This window comes from Ictidomys tridecemlineatus, chromosome 1 (assembly GCF_052094955.1).
Source record: "Ictidomys tridecemlineatus isolate mIctTri1 chromosome 1, mIctTri1.hap1, whole genome shotgun sequence".
Lineage (NCBI taxonomy): Eukaryota > Metazoa > Chordata > Mammalia > Rodentia > Sciuridae > Ictidomys > Ictidomys tridecemlineatus.
Window position 1 is genome coordinate 23,966,108 of NC_135477.1, and position 20,362 is coordinate 23,986,469.

General features: G+C 48.6%; 2 protein-coding genes across 2 annotated transcripts in view; one reads left to right on the forward strand and one right to left on the reverse strand.

The window, feature by feature from the left end:
- Neurl1 (neuralized E3 ubiquitin protein ligase 1) overlaps positions 1–2,196 on the reverse strand; it is a 72,067-nt gene extending 69,871 nt beyond the window's left edge. The window contains exon 1 of the mRNA XM_021731829.3: positions 2,056–2,196. Within this exon, the coding sequence (XP_021587504.2) occupies positions 2,056–2,140 (85 nt within the window). The 5' untranslated portion in view covers positions 2,141–2,196. The remainder of the gene's footprint in view (positions 1–2,055) is intronic.
- On the forward strand, positions 2,128–19,832 carry Calhm3 (calcium homeostasis modulator 3). Its single transcript, XM_040273228.2, has 4 exons — positions 2,128–2,202; positions 15,677–16,071; positions 16,963–17,218; positions 18,688–19,832. The coding sequence occupies exons 2-4, from the start codon at positions 15,785–15,787 to the stop codon at positions 19,159–19,161; spliced, it is 1,017 nt and encodes a 338-aa protein (XP_040129162.2). The 5' UTR covers positions 2,128–2,202; positions 15,677–15,784; the 3' UTR covers positions 19,162–19,832.
- The last annotated feature ends 530 nt before the right edge of the window (positions 19,833–20,362 follow it).

Consider the following 20,362-nt stretch of genomic DNA (forward strand, 5'->3'; position numbering starts at 1 on the left):
CCCACAATTCCAAACTTTAGATAGAATGAAGTTCAATTCCTGGAGCCTCCTCTAGACTTCCACGGAGTCCAAAAAAAAAAAAAGGGGAACAGGACCTTTTTAGAGAGACGATCTGTGAGTATTAAAGGACCAAGTCAACTCTCCAACCTCCAGCAAACCTCTGATCCCTGATGGACAGAGCCCAGCTTTGCCACCTGAGTGACCCACAAAGTAATTTGGGCAAATCATTATTCTTTTCCCCATCATTCATGCTTGCAAGGGAAGTTGAGCTGAATGATGTCCAAAGATTCCTCCATCATTAGGAATCTATTTTCAATGACCAGAAACAGTCTTTAGATGTGCTAACACGACAGCTTATTTCTAATTATAAAAATAATATTTATTGCACACAACTTAGAAAAGAGCGAAATATAAATCAGAAAGGAAATAAAAACTTATATTACCCAGAAGAAAGCCTCGTTAACAGTTTGGAAACATTCTTTATGGGGTTTTGTTTGTTTTGTTGGTTTTCCTTGCCATTCATATTTCTTTTCAACAAAATTGGGATCATACAATCTTCATATTTTCATATCCTGTCTTTGTGCTGTGATCATTTCACCAAGTCATCAAATATCTTCAAAACATAATTTTAGTGCCTGCATGTGCTCCCCCGCGATTACTGGGCATTAGGTTGCTTTCCTACTATAAATAACACTGCCGAGAACATCCTAGCTTGCTGCTATAAGTGTTTGCCTGCATCTCCATTTTCTTACAATTCGTTCCCTAGATGGAATTACAAGGTCAATTAAAAATGGTCTGGACATGTATCACCATATTAATTTTCAGCAAAACACAAGAGACCCATTGATATTCCTGAGCTAACGTTTTTTTAAGAGTTGGAGTTAGAATGCAAGATGGTGGTCTTGTCTCTCCTCCTCACCCTTGGTCTTCAAGGTTAGCTGTCCAGCAAGAGAGGGGACAGAATTCCAATTCAGAAGATAAGGGACTATAGCCTATCTCTGTCTCTCACTGGCTTGGGAATCTAAAAGAAGCCTTGGTTCTCCTCAACTGTAAAATGGGCACAGTTAGCTCTGCTCTGCTGACTACCCCAAGTGGCTTCCACACTCACTGAAAAGATATTTGTGAAAGTTCTTTGTACACTTCAATACTTTGTGTTAAAGGGCACTTCTGTAATTCTTCTCACAACCTGGGGGACTGAGGAAGTAGATTATTTTTTGTGAAAGCCAAGGGCTTCCCCTCCTGGCTCTTAGTCATCAGCATGTCCAGGACAAGTGCAACTGGTTCTGAGGATGACAGAAAAGCAGCTTCCTGAAGGGAATTAGCAGGGGTTGAAGGCCTGGGAGGATCCAGTCCTGCGTCTTCCGAAGGTCAGGAGACAGCCTTGGAAGCTGCAAAGCCCCATTCTGGGCCTAGGGCCCCCCAGAGGGTGCAGAGTGGATCCAGGGACAGTGAGAGCAAAGACCTCTGTTTCAAGGATCCCAGCCCCTCTTTTCTAAGGGTTCCAACTAGATATCTGGTCTATGGGGGACTGATTCAGTGGATACATATAGTCAATAGCTTCAGGGGACCCCAGGAGCAAGGCATCATCTCTGGCCCCTTTAGTCTTGGATTCTTAAGACCTTGTAATTAGAAATGCAACTAGTGCTTCCAGCCTGATCTCTCCAGCCCCAAGCAGATGAAAAAGAGATGGCTGTGACTCCCTTGAGCTCAGATGGACCACCTGAGCTTCCCTCCACTCCCCTATCCACCTGGCAAATGCCCTTCTCTACCCCTTCCTGCTGCCTAGCATCATGGCCCTGAGGGGACTCAGTGACTGTTTCCAGTGCTGGCAGGGAGAACTGCGCAGACCCCACCTAACGCCATTCTCCCTGATTTTCACTATCTCCATAGACAGCGCCCACTCCCCAGCCCACCTCCATGGTCAGATGGGCATCTCCGGTCTCCAAAGGCACACAACAGGTGGCACCTGCCGGGCCTCCCCAACCACACCTCTCCATCTCTCCCTAGCCTCCATCAGCGCCCAGTCCTCCGGCTGCACTCGACCGCGAAGCCTACCTTTGAGGCTTTGGGGGTGGCCCCGCGGCGCCCGGCTTGGATTTCCTCGGGGAAGAGAGGGGATACTGGAGAAGTTGTTGCCCATGGCATCCGGTCCCAGGAGGTTCTGCTCTCACTGGGCGCAGGCGAGGCTGGGCAGGAGCGGAGGTAAAATGTGTGCAAGTGTGTGCGCGCGTGAGTGCGCGCCGCCGGGGGAGGGCCCTGGTGGGGCTGCGGCCGGGGGCGGGCGGGCCTCTCCTCTCCTCCCTCTCTCTGGGTTTTGCGGTCCTCGGCGGGTCCTGCCCGCCGCGGGTGTCCTCGCGCGAGCCGGCTACCTGTCTCCCATCCCCCGCGGCGGGGACGGGGGCCGCGGGCGGGCCCCTGGGTCAGGCCCAGCGGCTCCCGGCACTTCGCTCTTCCTCCCGCTGATGCTCGGGTTCGGGCTGGTGGTGGGTGGCGCGGCGGCTTGGGCACACTCCCCGTGGGCCATAGAGTCAGGGCTTCGCACGCGGGTGCTTAGCGGTTCGGCCTGCCAGGTGGCTTGGCTGCTTAGCTGCAGGCTCGGTCCCCGCCCGCGGGGACGGCCGCTGCGGTGACTTGCGTGGCGCCCTCCCGCCGGCGGGTCTGCATGTAGCGGGGCTCGGCGGAGCCGCGTTGGTTGTTCTCCCCTGGCCGCCGAGCTCGCGCTCCCACCCCCACCGGGTCGTTCCCGCGACCGCCGCCCCCGCCCTCGCCCAGCCGTCGCCAGGACTCCCGGGCTTCGGTTGTTATGGTGACAGCTGCGCTGGTGAATGAGCGTCTTAGTGACACGCGCGCGCCCGCTAGGCCAGATGTGGCCCCTGGGCGCGCCGCGTTCCCGGCTGCCACAAGTCCTCGGCGATGCGGGGGTCCCTGGCGCGACTGGGAAATCAGAGTCTAGTGCAGACTGGGTCTCCCGGGTTGGGCTTATTCTCTCACGGAACAGTGGAACCCCTTGTTGAAAACCAGAGACTACCGCCAGAACGTTGAGCTCCCTGGATGGCAGGGTGGGGCGAGGTAGTGCTAATATAACTTCCCAGTACCGGGTTCAGGGTCCGGCACAGAGTAAAACCCTCAAGAGTGAATGGACAGTTGAACAAAGGAATCGAGATGAGGATCCCCCCCTCAGCTCTCAATCAGATCTACAGGGGCACTATGGAAATGACTCAGAGCAAGAATTCCAGACAGACCCCATTACCTGACTAATAGCAGAACCATAAGACCAGGTCTCCTGGCAACAGATCTCAGGAACAAACCATCAGAGAACCACCCACTCTGAGCTGAGTGGTTGTCTGAGGTCGGGAGAGGGGAATCTGTGGCCTATAGCAGTCAAAGAAAGCTTCCTGAAGGAAGGGGACTTCTCTAAGTGTCCTTAGACACTTAGACTTGACTTTCTTTCCCTTCTTCTCCACCCCCACCCCATTCAAGGCATCACACCCTTAAATGTCAGAAACTCCAGGCAAGCTAGAAATATCTGTGATAGGCACTCTCTGGAGTCTGGAAGGAAAGACAGCCCCTGGTCCCAGCTGCCAGAATCTTGGGTGTGCAGAATCACATGACAGCCAGCTGCAGAATGGACACAGAAGGTCAAGGACTGCTATCTTATTTGGGGGCAGTATCTACCCAAGGTTCACTCCCATCAGATGACTCATGCATCAAAAAAAATCTGTGGGCTCTGAATAACAATACACACATTTTCACACACACCTCCATGCTATACAAGTGTACTTGCTACCATGCATTTTGTACACCTAGTTCTAAACAAGCACACATACACACACGTGTGTGTATGCATGTACCAGTGTGTATCCTGAAGTGTGCTAGAATGAAGTCACCTTGAGAGGCTGCTGGGACCAGACCTTTTATAAGTCAGAATAAATATGAGGACTCAGAGAAGATCCATTCTCCTCAAAGTGTCACCATAGTACTGGCATAAACCTGAGTGTAGGGCGCCTCATGTGTCACACTGTAGGCTCTTCCCTTGCCTTATCCTGGTAAAACTTCTAGGGAGCTCTGAACTGGGGAAGGGGACACTACTTTTAAGTGTAAACTAGGTTCAGGTCTCTGGCCAGGCAGGGACCTATGAGAGGCAGATGTGGTCAGCCCAGAGAGGCTGAGCATGACCCCTCTGAGAGGTCCTGTGCTCCAGAAACCTTTTTCTGTGGTCAGAGGATCAAAGAACACCAGTACCCTCCTTCCCACAGGACCCCCATGCCTTTGAACAGATCTCCACCAAGACACCGCCAGGCCAGGGAAGCAACCCACCCCATCCTGGAAGGGAGGAGGGAGGAGGACCCTGCCAGGGAAAGAATGAAGTCACTGTTTCGGTGGCTCCAATGGAAGCTATTAATACGCACAAGGTGGTGCTCCAGCACCTGTCGCCGTGGCAACCCCCTCCCAGTGGTGCGGATTCTGAGGGCCGGTGGGTGTACCTACACTAGGAGGGACCCGAGGCAGGGACTTAAGGAGGAGCCCAGATTCTTCAACAGTAGCTCTGAACCCCTTTCTCCCCTTTCTTTACCAGCCTAGTCTCCCTTCTTCAAGCTGTTCTCCTGAGCATGAGCTCGTGTGTGTTCCCTCTCTCTCTCTCTCTCCATTCCCAGCCCCCCACCCCCTCCGGCTCCCTTGTCTTTCTCACCTTTCCTTCTCTGCTTCTCCCCATCCTTATCACCCTCTCTTGCTGTCCCTCTGCTCCCCTGGTTCCTTCCCACCTGGTTCACCTCGCCCCCTTCTAACTTAACAGCTCCTACCCAGCTATATTCAAATTTTGAAAAGTCTCCACATTGATAAAATAATAAAATATTTGACTGAGAGTCCACTTTCTTCCTTCCCTGAGCCCCTGAATGCTGACACAGAGACAACCACAGGGATGGCCCTACCAGGCAGGCAAGAGTGGGGGTCATCTAGGTCAACCTGGGCCACCCTGAACTTGAGACCACATTAGTCAATGGAATAACATCTCTCTCCCCATTGAGAAATTAATCCTAGCAGATTATGCTAAGTGAAGCTAGCCAATCCCTAAAAAACAAATGCCAAATGTCATCTTTGATATAAGGAGAGCAACTAAGAACAGAGCAGGGAGGAAGAGCAGGAGAAGAAGATCACCATTAAACAGGGATGAGAGGGGGAGGGAAAGGGAGAGAGAAGGAAAATTGCATGGTAAAGGAAGGAGACCCTCATTGTTATACAAAATTATGTATAAGAGGAAGTGAAGGGAAAGGGGAAAAAACACAAGAGAGAAATGAATTACAGTAGATGGGGTAGAGAGAGAAGATGGGAGGGAGGGGAGGGGAGGGGGGATAGTAGAGGATAGGAAAGGCAGCAGAATACAACATACACTAGAATGGCAGTATGTAAAAAAGTGGATGTGTAACCAATGTGAATCTGCAATATGTATACGGGGTAAAAATGGGAGTTCATAATCCACTTGAATCAAATGTATGAAATTTGTTATGTCAAGAGCTTTGTAATGTTTTGAACAACTAATAATAAAAAAAATTTTAAAAAAAGAGAAATTAATCCTAAATCAGGGAACCGCGACATGCATCCTTAGCTAGGATATCTGACACCTCTCACATCCCCAAGACCCAGTCATTCCAGAGTTAATCAGGCTATCAGAAAACTGTGTGGGGTTGTCCTACCTGAACTGCAGGGAGTGTCTGCAAGTGCCTGAAACCATAGTCGTTATGGTTTAGATATGAGTTGTTCTCCATATGCTCATGAAGACAGTTCATGAATATGAGACAACTGAAGAATGTTCAGAGGTGAAATGATTATGAGAGTTGTCGCCTAATCTGTGGATTAACCCACTGACATGGATTAACTGGGTGGTAATCTGGGTAGGTAGGTAGGGTGTGGCTCAAGGAAGCAGGTCAATGGAGGCATGCCTTTCAGGTTTATATTTTGTCCTTGGTAAGCACAGTGTGCGCTCTCCCCTGCTCCCCTTCCTGGTTCCCATGTTCTGAGCTGTTTTATTCCACCACACCTTTCCACCATGATGTTCTGCCTCACTTTGGGCTGATAGCAGTGGAGTTGCCATCTATAGACTGAGACCTCTGAAACCATGAGCCAAAATAAACTTGTCCTCCTCTCCATTGTTTTTATCAGGAGTTTTGGTCATGCCAAGTTCAGAGCTGACTAAAATGATAGTAAATATACTATGTATTTATTAAATGAAAAAAGAAACAGATGAATTAACCTATCAATACAGCTACCCAGCCAGTCAGAGAGCAGTTCCCTTCTCAGTAGTTCAATGGTACATCTTCCTCAGTTTCTCTGAGGCCAGAAGCCTTCCCTCTGCGGGATGGAACTCTGTGCTACCCATTTTAGCATGGAATGGGCATCATACTGCCTTGTTTTCAGATACTTCCCAAAGGTTCATTCATTGACTAGAGACCATTTATTGAGCACTAACTGTATACCTGGCACTGAGCAGGGTGCAGTTTTCTTGCTAGCACCAAGGGGAGCTGTCATGTGTATCTCTGTGTTCTAATTCCAGTTCCTCCTCTCAGGCTTGTGTGCAGGACTGACCTCTCAGTCAGTTTCACAAATAGTGATTGCAGAGATTACAGAGCCAGGCAGTTGGCTCTGAGCTCCAAACTTTTTTGATTGTGCACTCCTAGCAGTAATAAAACTTTAAATGTATACCCTAATATATATATATATATATATATATATATATAAAATGTATACCCTAATATATATATATATATAAAATCTGAATATGTACTACTATATTCATATTAGGAAACTTCCCTAAATAGACAAATGGTTGAGTAAAATGTAGATCTCTTGCTCTCCTCCTGGGACACACATGCTCTTCAGACTGATAATTCACAAACTTAGGTGTGCATCCAAATCTTCTATAGGAACTTGGGGAGAGGGGAAGAAGATCTAAATGAAGATCCTCCTCCCCACGAGAGATTGTGGCTCAATAGAATCTGCTATAGGTCACTTATTGCTCACACCTTGGGAAACTGGTCCACATGTTCTAGTTGGGGGGGATGCGGTTTAAAGAAGGCCTTCGGCCTTTCCTGGGGAACACTGGGTACTACTTGGGGGAGCAGGCCAGCCAGCAGGGCAAGCCACCTTGAAGGTAGGGCAGGAGGTTGGTCATGCCTGGACCTTAGCTCCCCTCACCCGCTCTGCAGACAGATTTGCCCTCTGGAAGGAAGCCCCTGAATTGATTGTAAGATCTTCATAGAGCCCCAAACTCTTATCTTTGGGGTCTATCTCCATTAGGTCAAATATACTAAAATATACCACATTTTACATGAAACAATTTTCTTGCCTAATACTTTTTGAAAGGGTTTTTACAATTTTGTTGGAAACACTGGACGACAAGGAACTTATCAAATTTACCACGTGTTTTACTTTTGAGCAATCATGCATTGTTGAATTTCTTGCCAAGTGAGAAAAATCTATGATGGTCTTCAAACATAATGAAATCTTTACGAGTACTACCATTTAATGATTAATAAAGTCAATACAATGTTAAGTTTTATAGGCATTTAACTGAGCACTTCTAAATTTTTATTTCAAAGTTTTCCTTTCATAATTTGGAGCCAGTAATTTTCCCCCAGTCTCAAGCAGACCCTTAAAAGTCCTATAGGCCTAAATACTGGGCTTACAGTGTGCATTCATCAAATCCAGGCCTGAGTTGGGTGTGGTGGGCCATGCCTTTAATCCAAATGATTCTTGAGACTCAGACAGGTGGATTGCAAGTTCGAGGCCAGTCTCAGCAACTTAACAAGACCCTGTCTCAAAATTTAAAAAATTAAAAGATCTAGGGATAAAGTTCATTGGTAAAGTACCCCTGGGTTCAACTTCAGTAAAAATAAAAATGAAAATAATCCAGGCCTGAGGCAGCATGTTCCCAAGGTTGCATCTGAAAGGGCAAGTGAAAGTCCCTCAGGAAGCAGAAAGGAAAATGTTCAACGCCAGAAAGAGGATAAAGTGCTCCCACCTGATAAACTTGTGTAATGACTTCAAAGTCCTGTGTCCACTGACCCATCCTGAGGCCACTTATTCAGATCACTGTGGCAAGTGACATCAATGAAGGACTTATTCCCAGGAACCAGACTTTGGTCTAAGCAGTTCATGTCTGGGAGGTACAAACTTTTATTGCAATCTGGGAGGTACAAACTCTTGCTGTTGTTGTGATTTGACTCTTCTTCTTTTTCCCATTTTACAAATGAAAAATCCTGAGATTTAGGAAAGCCTAGATTTGCTTGCCTAGGAGCTGGCGAGTGAAGAGCTGAGTTACACCTCTAGCATGCCCATGTGATGCCATGCTTGTACTGGGCTGGATTCCTCTGAGTCCCCAGCCTGAGGTGACACTTGTTATAGGGGTGATCTCCTCACCAACTTCCGGAAGCAGCCCCTTCCTGCTTGAGACCCCTTACAACACCCTGTAACTCTCTGGAAATTAGCCAGTCAGTGCCCAGGTGCGAATGAACACAAAATAGATTCAAAAGAACAGCACACTGAGGAGCTGGGGTTGTGGCTCAGAAGTAGAGCACTTGCCTGGTATGTGTGAGGCACTGGGGTTCGATTCTCAGCACCACATATAAATAAATGAACAAAATAAAGGCCCATAAAAAAAGGAATCTCTTTTAAAAAAAGAAAGAAAGAAAGAAAAGAACAACACTGAGACCAAAGAAAGAAGCTCTGAAATGATTGCAGTATCCCTGCATCCTCCCTCTATCTCTCTCTGTCTTTCTCTGTCTTCCTTTCTCCCTCTCTCTCTTTCTCAAAGATGTTTAAAATGGTCTTTACTTGGCAGGAAAGCCTTTCCAAGCATCTTACGTAACCAGAGAATCATAATGGGAAAATATGATAAATATGACTGCATAAAAATGTAAAACTCCTTCATGGCAAAAGCTGGCAGACAAGTAAGAGCCAGGAAGCCCCGCTCCAATGAGCCAGTAGCCTTAACTCCCACTAGTGCCCTTCATCCCCAGCCCCGAGTAGGGACTGACTTTTTTCCAGTGGCTGCAGCCAGTGGGCTATCTCGCTCTGAGCCCCTCTCCAAGGGGGTCCTAGAGGTACACCCAAGAGTTCCCCAGGGAACCCTTCAGTTGAGAGCCCTGTGTCCCACCCACCTCCCGCCCCCCCTCCTTTTTCCTGTCCATCTCTCTCGCCAGCCACCACTAGGTAGCACTAGAACACCACAAGAATTTCCTTTGTCTCTGGCAAACGGACAACAAAAACACCATTAAGAGACGTTTACCGGGTGCTCTTTTCCTCTTTCAAAATGCAAAGAGCTTTTCTGGGGGCGGGGGAATGTAAGTTCTTATAGCTTTTATTAGCAGCGTCATTACAAGTAAAACACGTCGTTAAGGAAACTGGCCCCATTTTTTAGCCACTGCGAGGTTACCTTCTGAGCATGTTTACTTCACTAAGGCCACTTTCTCCCTGAGCCAGAGGAGAAGCCCTTCCTCTGGTGGCAATTGCTTGAAAGGTTAAACCCAATTGTGGATCAGGGTGCTCAGAGCACTCCTGCTCAAGGTGAGATGCCCAGTGTGGACATCTGTGTATGGTCAGCACCTGGCCCTCTGCAGACACCTGGGAAATATTTGTCACTACAGAGCCAAAGCTTGAAGTTATGATCAGCAGGAAGGATGCTTCCTAGGGTGGCCTTCTGAGCACCTGATTACCCTCAGATCTGGGGGGACTCACTTCCAGCCCCAGCATCTCCCACAAACCCCTTCTTCATCCACTTAACCATCCCGGGCTGTCTCAGAAATCACTTTCCCCTCATGAATATGAATATAGGCAAGAGGGGAAAAGGTGATCTGGAGTCACTTTGACTTTGGTATGCTTATGGAGCAGAAGTAGAATTCAGGAAATCCAGTTGGGTACGCGCCCCTCCTGCCCCAGCAACCCACATTTTTTTGCCCCCAAGTCTCTGCATTTGAGCCAACGTGTAGGGTCTGATGCCATTGTAGAAAGACCTCCAAGCCAGGAAACCAACCCCTTCCGCAGGGTCTGCAAACAACTTCATTTCAGTTTAGTCATATAATTCTCCTTCACAGCTTCTTAGTCATTCCAAAAATAAAAGTGGGGAGGGATAATATTATAAAACCCAGGCTTATTTGTCTCTTCTGAGAAAAGAAGGAGTTAAAAGTATATTATGAACCAGGGAAACTATATCCTGTGGGGTAAAGATCAATTGGGGGTTTGGGGTGGTTTTTTTGTTTCTTTGGTGCTGGGAAATGAACCTGGGACATTCTGCCACTGAGCTACACGCCCAGTCCTTTCTATTTTTCATTTTGAGACAGTCTCACTAAATTGTCGAGACTGGTCTTGAACTTGCAATCCTCCTTCCTCAGTCCCCCAAGTTGCTTCGATTACAGACATGTGCCACTGTGCTGGGCAAGACCAAGAATGTAAATGAGGAAGAATGTTAGGATTTGAAGCTGACTGACTTATTTTGTGTTAATTGTAACATTCTAACCCTACTGTTCTAAGCGCCATTTGCTTTGAATTTATTACCAAGCCATCCTACAAAAGCCCTCTACATTAGTACCCCAACTGTTGGTTTATGAGGGTGACTATCTCTCTGGTTTTGTCAGTATTGGGTATTATCAACATTTTAGTTTCTAACAACTTGAGAAGCTTTTTAAAAATACCTGGTTGTTGAGATTCCTATTTAGTTTTGAATAAGGATTAGAATCTTCACGGGATTTTGAACACTTATCTTTCTTTTTCTGTGAATAGGCCTACTCACATCCCTTATCCATTTCTTCTGGAGGATTGTTCATTTTGTAAAGACTTATGTGAGGCTTCTGCATATTCAGAAAGATAGGCCTTTGTAGGGTGTGTGTGTGGCAAATATCTTTTTTTAAGTTTGGCAGTTTTATTTTACTTATTGGGTATTTTTTGCCCACAGAATTTTCTAGTTTTGATGAGGCCCACTTTGTTCTTCTCCGCAGCTACTAGATGAATCCTACTCCCTGAGGGCCTTCCTAGCCTCTAATGAGGCATCAATTCACCCACATTTTCTTTCTGATTTTTTTATGATTTTAATTTTTATGCTTACATCTTTGAACCCTGTGGAATTTATTTTAGTATAAAAAAAATGATGTAGAGATTTCCTGTTCCTGAATGATGACTCAGTTGCTCCAGGGTCCTTGGTTAAACAGTCTCTCTTTCTTGTTTTCCTCCCTCCTGTCCCTTGGGGGCCATGTGACTCTGGTGACATTAGTGACACATGGCTTCCCCCAGGTCTGCCAGGACCCAGAAAGGCCTCTGTCCTCAGGGTAGCTGACAAAATCCTGTCACTCTTGGACAGAGAGGGACCTACTGCTCCTCTAGACACCCTCCCCAGCCTGAAAGAAGCGGGACACACTCCACTGTCTTTCCTTAGAAGGAAAAAGAAAAAAGAGCAACTCAGGGAGGGTTTCTCATTATACACAAAGTGGTAACTTAATCACACGCGGATTTCTGAGTGCACACACACACACACACACACACACAGGAGACACCCATGTATGTACAACCATGCATGCATGTGCACCCCTGCCACCAGATATAATGAGTTTCTCCAGCAGAGCCATCATTTATATAGGAATATAAACATTTTTAAAAGGAGGTGCTGGGGATTTAGCTCAGCAGCAGAGCACATGCATGCCTAGTATGTATGAGGCCCTGAAAAGAAGGAGGAGGAGGAGGAAGAATTTTTTAAATGTGAACATCTGTAGTGCCAGCTACTTGGGAAACTGAGGCAGGAGGATTGCTTGAGCCCAGGAGTTCAAGCCTGGCCTGGGCAGCACAGCAGGATTCTGTCTCAAAAAAAGAAAAAGAAAGAAAGAAAACCCTCCTAGAATTAAAAGACCCAGAAGAACTTTGCTGCCAAACTCTGGGATGGAGTGGGAGATTGAGAAAGTCTGGTTATAGGCATTGTCACACAGCAGATGTGCAATTTAATATCTTCCCCTACACAGGAGTAAGTTAAGTCCTTCTCCTATTCTTTCCTCTGTTTCTTCTTCTGGTTCAGCAAGCCCAGATTTAAGGCAACAAATGTGTTAACCATTTCACCTTGTCCCTTTATCTCTTTGAATTTTTCTAATAAAAATGTTTTGTCGGGCTGGGGATGTGGCTCAAGTGGTAGCGCGCTCGCCTGGCATGCGTGCGGCCCAGGTTCGATCCTCAGCACCACATACCAACAAAGATGTTGTGTCCGCCGAGAACTAAAAAATAAATATCAAAAAAAAATTTTAAAAAAATGTTTTGACATCTGGTAGTGATGCACACCTGTAATCCCACTGACTCAGGTGGCTGAGTCAGGAGGATCACAAGTTCAAGGCCAGCCTGGGCATCTTAGTGAGACCCTGTCTCTAAATGAAAAATAAAAAGAAGTAGGGATGTAGCTCAGTGGTAGAGCACTCCTGGATGCTAAACCCAGTACACACACCCCCACAAAAAAAAGAAAAAGTTTTATGATTTTATTGGAAATTTTTAAAAAATCATGAAAATAGACAATCCTGAAAATGTAGATTTTTAAAAACTTTACAGCCATTTCCTTGCCCTGTGAGAAATAATATCTCTAAATTATGGTTGATGTCCTTCATCTTTTTCCTGCTAAAGCATTTCCCAGTAAATACCTAGCAAGGCAGTTGTCGGTGCTCAACTGCACACCGCTGCCCTGCAGGAAGCCAGGGGCCTGGGCTGACCTGAAGCTGTCTCACCTCTCACCTTGACCTCCCAGAAGCATTGTTTGATCCTTTCTGGAGACTTCCAAGGTAAGAAGCAGCCCTACCTCCGGCCACCCTACTCTGCAGACCAGAATGGGAGCAAGTGTTGCTGAGGACCCTCCCAGACCAGTTCTCTTGCTCTGCAGGCTCAGGGTGGAGGAGCCTGCACCCTATTGTGGTCAACAGCACAGAGGGTGACTAAGGCAAAAAGGCACAAGATGATCCCAACTTTCTTCCTGACTCTGTCCCCACCAGGCTGTGTGACCTCAGACAGGACACCCAACCTTTGTGGGACTGCCCTCCACCTGAAATTGTGGTAGAGGTTGTCCTCCATGATGTTAGGAGACAAAGGTTCCCAACACCTGCCTGTTCCTCCACATGGTCCCACTTTGATGACCTCCAGGGGACTTGCCCTCTCAACTCTACCCCCACCGTTTTCCCCACACAGTTAATCCTGTCTTGGAAGACCAGGACTAACATGCATATTATGTGAAATAAAAATATAGGCTAAGTGAACTACACTGTCTTCCTTTAGCAGGTTCCAGGAGTCCATCACATAGCAAGGTGGGCTGTCATCCCTCAGAGAAGCTGAGATTGAGGCACAGAAAGAGACCTATGTGATGTCACATGTGGTAGGAGAAGGCATGGTGGTGTCGGAGACTTGCTCCAAATTGGAAGTCACGGTTGGGGATGGCACATAGGCTGCCTCTGCTGTGGGTGCTGCTGGAGCTCCTTGGACCAGTAGTAGTACCCTTCAGTCAATCCTTCCCCAGCCTGGGAAACTCCAGGCAGGCCAGCCAGCCTGGGCCACAGGGCCCTGGCACAAGTCTGGAAGGACACACACCACTGTAGTCAGGCAGACTCTCTGCATGTGCAATGATGGGAAGATATAGTGCCATCTTTGAATTTTTTACAATAGTGGGTTTTTTTGAGTGTTTGGTTTGGTTGGTGCTACAAGGTCTCACTACATTGCCCAGGCTAGCCTTGAACTTGTGATCCTCCTGCCTCAACCTCCCAAGTAGTTGGGATTATAGGTGTATACCACCACGCCTGGCCATAATGGCGTTTTATCAGGAAAAGAAAAAAAGTAGAGATGCTTTCATTTTCTAAAAGTTGCGTGGGAGTATGGAAGGAATGCTGGTTGGTGCAGCCACAGGAGTCAGGGTGAGTTCATGGAGATGGAGTGTCGGTGGGACAGATTCAGAAGGATGTCTAATTGGTGTGCTCCAGAGGGCTGTGGGAAGCACACGCATGACCCTGAGGACCCAGGGCCTAAGGAAGGGACCACAGGGCTGAGGCAGGCATTGCACTAAGGACATTACTTGGAGTTGACTCCAGGCCTGATGGAGCAGGGGCCAGTGGGGGTCAAGTCCATCCCAGTCTCAGGCTTCCCTTACCTTATCAGTGGCTGTGGGCAAGGTTTGAAGGAGCTAGAAAAAAGAAGGCTGAGGAGGAGCCTGTGAAGTTGGGGTCTGGATATTCAACCACCCTGACCCCTCATTCAGGCCCAGGTGACTTCCCACATCAGGAACAGGCCCCCTGGGCTACTGTGGCTGTTGCCAGGCTACTCACAAAAAGGACTGTCAAATACATGTGGAAGGGGAGTTAGAAAGGACAGACAGAAAGACAGAAAGAAGCAACAACCGAGAGAGACAGAGACACTCAGAAATATTTATTAAGGGACCATAGAAAGAGACACGGAGAGAGAGAAAGAGAGAGTTAGGGAGACAGAAGAGTAAAGAATGAGAGACAGAGACAAAGGGAGAGAGACAGAGAGACTGAAGGCAAGACCTATGTCCACTCATTTGCTTCTTAGGAGCAGAGAGAGAGGATAGTACAAATCAAGAGGTGGAAAGAGAAAGAACAGAGCTGGAGAGGAAATAAAGGGGGTCCCCCTGTCAACATCATGAGAACAAACATTTGCCATCACTTACAAACATTTGCTTAGCACCAACCTAGATGCTCCAGGAAACAAAAAGGTGCAGGCCCGGGTCCCGTGCTACCTAGAAGGGACATCACCCCCACACCCGGGAAGGCTTAATAACGGGCTCAGGCAGCCCTCCCAAGGGCTGGGCGGGAGGTAAGGTAAAAGGGCTGCATTTGAGCTGCCTGCTGGAGGGCAGGCAGGAGGGAAGGATAAGTGTCTGGGAGGGAGGCCTGGCATCGGCAAAGGTGTAGAGGTGGGAGTCAGGTACAACAGGAGGGCTTGAATGCCAAGCTCAGGAGGCTGCAGGGTGTGTGGTAGAAGCTGTGTTTAGCCAGACTGGGGGGAGCACAGAACAAAATGGACACGAGGGAGGTAGCACCCCCCCTGCAGCTCCTTCCCAACACCCCTGTCTCTTTTCCCCCCTCTTTTTCTGCAGTGCTGGGGTTGAACCTGGGGCCTCCTTCTGTGTCTCCACCACTGAGTTTCACTTCCCATCTGACACTTCTCACCTCCTGGCCTTTGATTATGCAGAACCCCCACCTGGAAGCCCTTCCCTTCCCACAACCCTTTTCAAGGCCAATGCGGAGGCCCAGTTTAAGGCTCTTCCCAGGAGTCTTCTCTTCCAGAAGCCCCCAGGCCAGGACAGATGCTCCTGGGCTTGATCCCAGTCCAGGAGCCCACCAGAAATCCTGGTCTGAGCCAAGTCATGTTCTTGACCAAGACCAGAAAGCACAATTTGGCCCCATCTGCATCTTTGCCTTACCACACCCAGCATTTGCCTCTCCCCCGCAGCTGTCTGGCCTGAGTATCCAAATCCCCAAAGAAAAGGAGAATGAGGTGGGGAGGGGTGGAGTGACAGAGTGGCACCCATTTGCCTAGAGGTGCTTTGGGCTGGTTGGTCACAGAGCAGTGACACATTGCCCAGCGCAGAGGGAGCAGCACTGGGGATAATTGCCTGGTCAGAAGAGCCTTCACGGAGACAGCCTGCCTCTGCCTTAAGTCTTTAGGGGCTGGGCTGAGGACTAGACACGGCCTCCTCCTCAGACCCCTGGAAAAGGAGAAAGAACTCCTGGGGCCATCTGGCAGCTGCCCCCACCCTACCACAGCCATGGACAGGTTCCGCTTGTTTTTCCAACACTTCCAGAACAGCTCCGAGTCTGTGATGAACGGCATCTGCCTGCTGCTGGCCGCGGTCACCATCAAGCTGTACTCCTCCTTCGACTTCAACTGCCCCTGCTTGGCGCGCTACAACACCCTCTACGGCCTGGGCCTGCTGCTCACGCCCCCGCTCGCCCTCTTCCTCTGTGGTCTCCTGGTCAACCGGCAGTCTGTGGTGATGGTGGAGGAGTGGTGCCGGCCCGAGGGGCTCCGGAGGAAGGACTCGGGCATCATCTGGTAGGATCCCACACCTCTTCTCTCAGCAATCCCTGGGCACTGTCAGGGGCTCCCCCACCCAGCCCCCTCCTTCCCCAATTTCCTTCAGCTCATAGAGACCCAGTAACCAGTTTCCATCTGGAAAGATCTACATTTTTGCAGCACTAGCGATTGAACTCAGGGCCTAGCACATGCCAGACAAGCACCCTACTACCAAACCACATCTCCAGTTCCTTTTTTTTTTATTACTTTATTTTGAGAAAGAGTCTTACTTAGTTGCCCAAGCTGACCTCAAACTTGTCATCCTCCTGCCTCAACTTCCCAAGAAATACATGTGTAGTTCTGTTCCTATCATTGGTCACCTTTCCATGACTAGTGCCACAAAAATATGAATGATACAGGGTTCCCAAGAATTCCCCAAGCCACATCTGTCACACTGGCCGTGGATTTTAACTTGCCACATTCACCAGGGGTAACCATGGCACGCAGAGCAGTTTTCTACATGTAATGAGAAGCAGTGGTTTACTTAAAGGCTGCATGCCCTCTCCTGCAAGTTCCCCAAGGACAAGGATCTCACCTGTAGCACCCCTGTGACACGTGCCCTGTATCAAAATCAGCTGATGATCTTGGCAATTCGCAATACTCACCAGCCCCTGCTGCACTCCAACCTGGAGTCAAGCTCTGTTCTGCTAAGGGCCTCGCGAGCATGGCCTCTCTGAATTCTCTCCTCAGCCCTGAGTCCGCTCCTTGATAGGACCCATTTTTAAGGATGAGGACCTGGGGCACAAAGAAGTTAAGTTTCTTGTCCAAGCCCTCACATCTAGGAAGTGGCAGTACTCAGACTCCAACTCGGGCTGACTCCACAGTTGAATTCTGCCTGCCCTTTGTGACTCCTCCTTCCTCTGCTCCCAGGTACATGTGCTCCTCTGTGCTGCAGAGAGCGCTGGCTGCCCCCATGGTCTGGATCCTGCTGGCCCTTCTTGATGGAAAGTGCTTTGTGTGTGCCTTCAGCAATTCTGTGGACCCTGAGAAGTTTCTGGACTTTGCCAACATGACCCCCAGCCAAGTGCAGCTCTTCCTGGCCAAGGTGCCCTGCAAAGAAGATGAGCTGGTCAGGGACAACCCTGCTCGAAAGGCCGTGTCTCGATACCTGCGGTGCCTGTCACAGGTATTAGCATTTTCTATGTGTTTGTTCATTTCATTCTCAGCACAACCCTCAGAGACAGATACAATTACTATCATCCCATTTGCAAATGAAGAAACTGAGGCTCTGAGAGTTTTTAGTTAACAAGTTCAATGCCATACAGCATATAAGAGGTTCCCCTCAGTGCCTGGCTCTCTATAGGGTGCCCACTCCATTATCCTGGGGGCAAACCCAGGCCCACTTCCAGATTTCAGATTCCATCACCACCACCCCCAGATCCCTGTGCTGGAGGGTATCCACCAAAGAGCATTACAGGAGCCCATTACACACGGAGCACCACTAGGGTTACAGGCCATGAAGACCCAAGCCCTGTCTTCTGTTGGGGGCAGACAGGCTGGTGGCAAACACGGATCTGCGGTGCAGTGAGAGACGACCAGTGTTCAGGCAGCACTTGATTCTGATTCAGACTGTGACTTTGGCCATGGCACTGACCTCTGGGTCTTGGTTTCTTGTGCAAAATAAAGCAGGGAAGGGTTGCTATCCTCAACCTTGCTGGTCTCTGTGGGCTTCAACACTCTAAGCTCTCCTGAGTTCAGGGGAAAGTGAAGTCAGACAAGGGTTTAAACCCTAACTAAGCTGTTAGCCATCAGTCATGTTAAGCTCAGCAAATTGTCTGATTTTCTGCTCCTCTTGTATAAAATATTCACCTTAAATTTGGATGGAAGGGTCTTGTGTGCAGCCATATGAGACAGTTTTGAAAATGATGGGAATCATATCTATAAATGACAAGCATTCAGATGGATTTGCAGTTTCGAGGAGTGATTTCTCATTGCTTCAGGATTTAAGCTGGGTCTTGAAGAGAGGCCATTTTGGAAGGTAAAGAAGAATCTGCTAGGTGTGGGCTCCAGCCTTGGAGAATGGCTTCCAGTTTCTCACTGCCTGGACTCTGTTCCCTGTCCCCATTCCTAGCACAGTGCCTTCCACAAAATAGAGCATGAATGTGTGCATGGATGAGAGGATGGATGGATGAATGTACATGAGGATCACATGAAGGACTAAATGAAAAGATGAGAGAGGATGGCTGATGGGTGGGTGGGTGATAAGCAGAAGGTTAAGAGTATGGAAGCATGAATGGGTGGGAAGGTGGATGGCTAAGAGGATGGATATGGACAAGATGGGAGGAAGGTTGGATGGGAAGATGATGGACATATAGTCAGATAAGAGGATAGATGACCGGATGGATGAGTAGAGAGATGGTTGGACAGATGAGTAGCTACAAGAATGGGAGAATAAATGGAAAAGATGGAAGGATGGATGGATGGATGGATGGATGGATAGATAGATGGATGGATGAATATGGATGGGGAATGGCTGGTAGGATGCATGACTGAATGGGAAAGTGGATAGATTTGAGAGGGGGCTTTGGAGCACTTCCACAGTATCACAGCACCTGAGCCCCACTGCACCCCACCCCATGCCTCCTCAACCTCTAGGCCATCGGCTGGAGTATCACGCTGCTGCTGATTGTGGCGGCCTTCCTGGCCCGTTGCCTGAGGCCCTGCTTCGACCAGACAGTCTTGCTGCAGCGCAGATACTGGAGCAACTACGTGGACCTGGAACAGAAGCTCTTTGACGAGACGTGCTGTGAGCATGCCCGGGACTTCGCACACCGCTGCGTGCTGCACTTCTTCGCCAGCATGCAGAGTGAGCTGCGGGCTCGGGGGCTGCGCCGGGATCTGGGGGAGGAGCCCCCTGAGCCCCTAGTCGACCTGGATGGCGGAAGTGGGAAGGCCCACCTGCGCGCAGTCTGCAGCCAAGAGCAGGTGGACCACCTCCTAAGTACCTGGTACTCCAGCAAACCTCCACTTGACCTTGCCGCATCCCCGGGGTTCTGGGGGGCTGGCCTCAGCCACCGTGCACCCATGGTGGCTCCAGGCACAAGGCTGTCCCAGCACACTGATGTGTAGGGACCCTGCCAGGCTTGAATGGCAACAGTGCACCCATATGAAATGCCCATGTTGACACCCGTGTTCCAAGGCCTTAGGACCCCAGGGCAGACAGTCTACCCTCATTGGCCTCTGTCTCAAATGGCCCGGTCTCAGCCTAGCTTATGAATGTGGGTTCTAGTCAAGTGCCAATTCTGATTCAATGCATCCAGGACTGGACCACAGAATCTCAAAACAAGCTCTTGAGTAATACTGATGTTTCTGGTCAGTGGACCAAACCTGTGTATCATAGATACTGTGTGCGTGTACAATATGTAACAACAAATCTCACCATTATATACAATTACAATGCACTGATTTTTAAAATGAGGGTGGGGGCGGGGAGTCTAAATAGAACTGTTATGGGTTCTGGGTCCTAGATGTTGATTTTAAATAATAAAAATAATCATAATAGCACATGCTTATATGGTGACTATTATGTGTCCGGCATTGTTCTAACTTCTCTATGTATATTAACTCATTTAATCCTCATAATAACCTAATGAAGTAGGTATGAGTATAAGCCCAAGTTTTTAGAAGAGAAAACTGAGGCCTAAAGAGGCTAAGTTGCTCAAGGTCACCCATGTAGGAGCTGGAATTGGATGCCAGGAGGCCTGGTTCTGGAGTCTGCTCTGAGCTACCACATCAGTCTGCCCTCTAGACCATTTGGTTAGTTGGTTGGTTGGTTGGTTGGTTGATTGGTTGGTTTTCAATGCCCTTGTTGGGTTTCCTAAAGCTTCTATCAAGGTTAGTTGATAGAAGTTAACTTCTATCAGTAAGTTCTAGTAAGCTCTGCCTTTGAGTTGCTCTAGAAAGCCCTAGTTAATGCCTCTTACTGGCCTCTCAATGAATTGTTTCTATTTTCCTGTTGAGTGTATTTTTCTGTGTTTCTATGTCAAGGGGGTTGTTGTGTGTAGCTACTACTTTCCCAGCTTCTACAGTTCTGTTTCCAGCCAACCAATGCTGGGACCTTTCCTCAGTCTAGCCCTCTCTTCCCCTTCACCTGGCAGGAACTGCCCCCCTCACATTCCCACTCACCTCCACCTCCCTAACCCTCAGCCTGACCCCTGAGCTCAACACAGTCCTATATATTACCCCTTCCAGGGCTTTCCATGCTGCCCTCACTGAGAGGTTGGCCCCTGGCCAGCAATGTCCAGAGCCAGGTATGGGTGTGGGATCTATC

Bases quoted from the DNA above. Each gene is read 5' to 3' on its own strand.
- Calhm3 (XM_040273228.2), top strand. From the start codon at position 15,785: ATGGACAGGTTCCGCTTGTTTTTCCAACACTTCCAGAACAGCTCCGAG. The intron at 16,072-16,962 runs GTAGGATCCCAC...CTCTGCTCCCAG, and splicing joins AAGGACTCGGGCATCATCTG to GTACATGTGCTCCTCTGTGC. The intron at 17,219-18,687 runs GTATTAGCATTT...CTCAACCTCTAG, and splicing joins ACCTGCGGTGCCTGTCACAG to GCCATCGGCTGGAGTATCAC.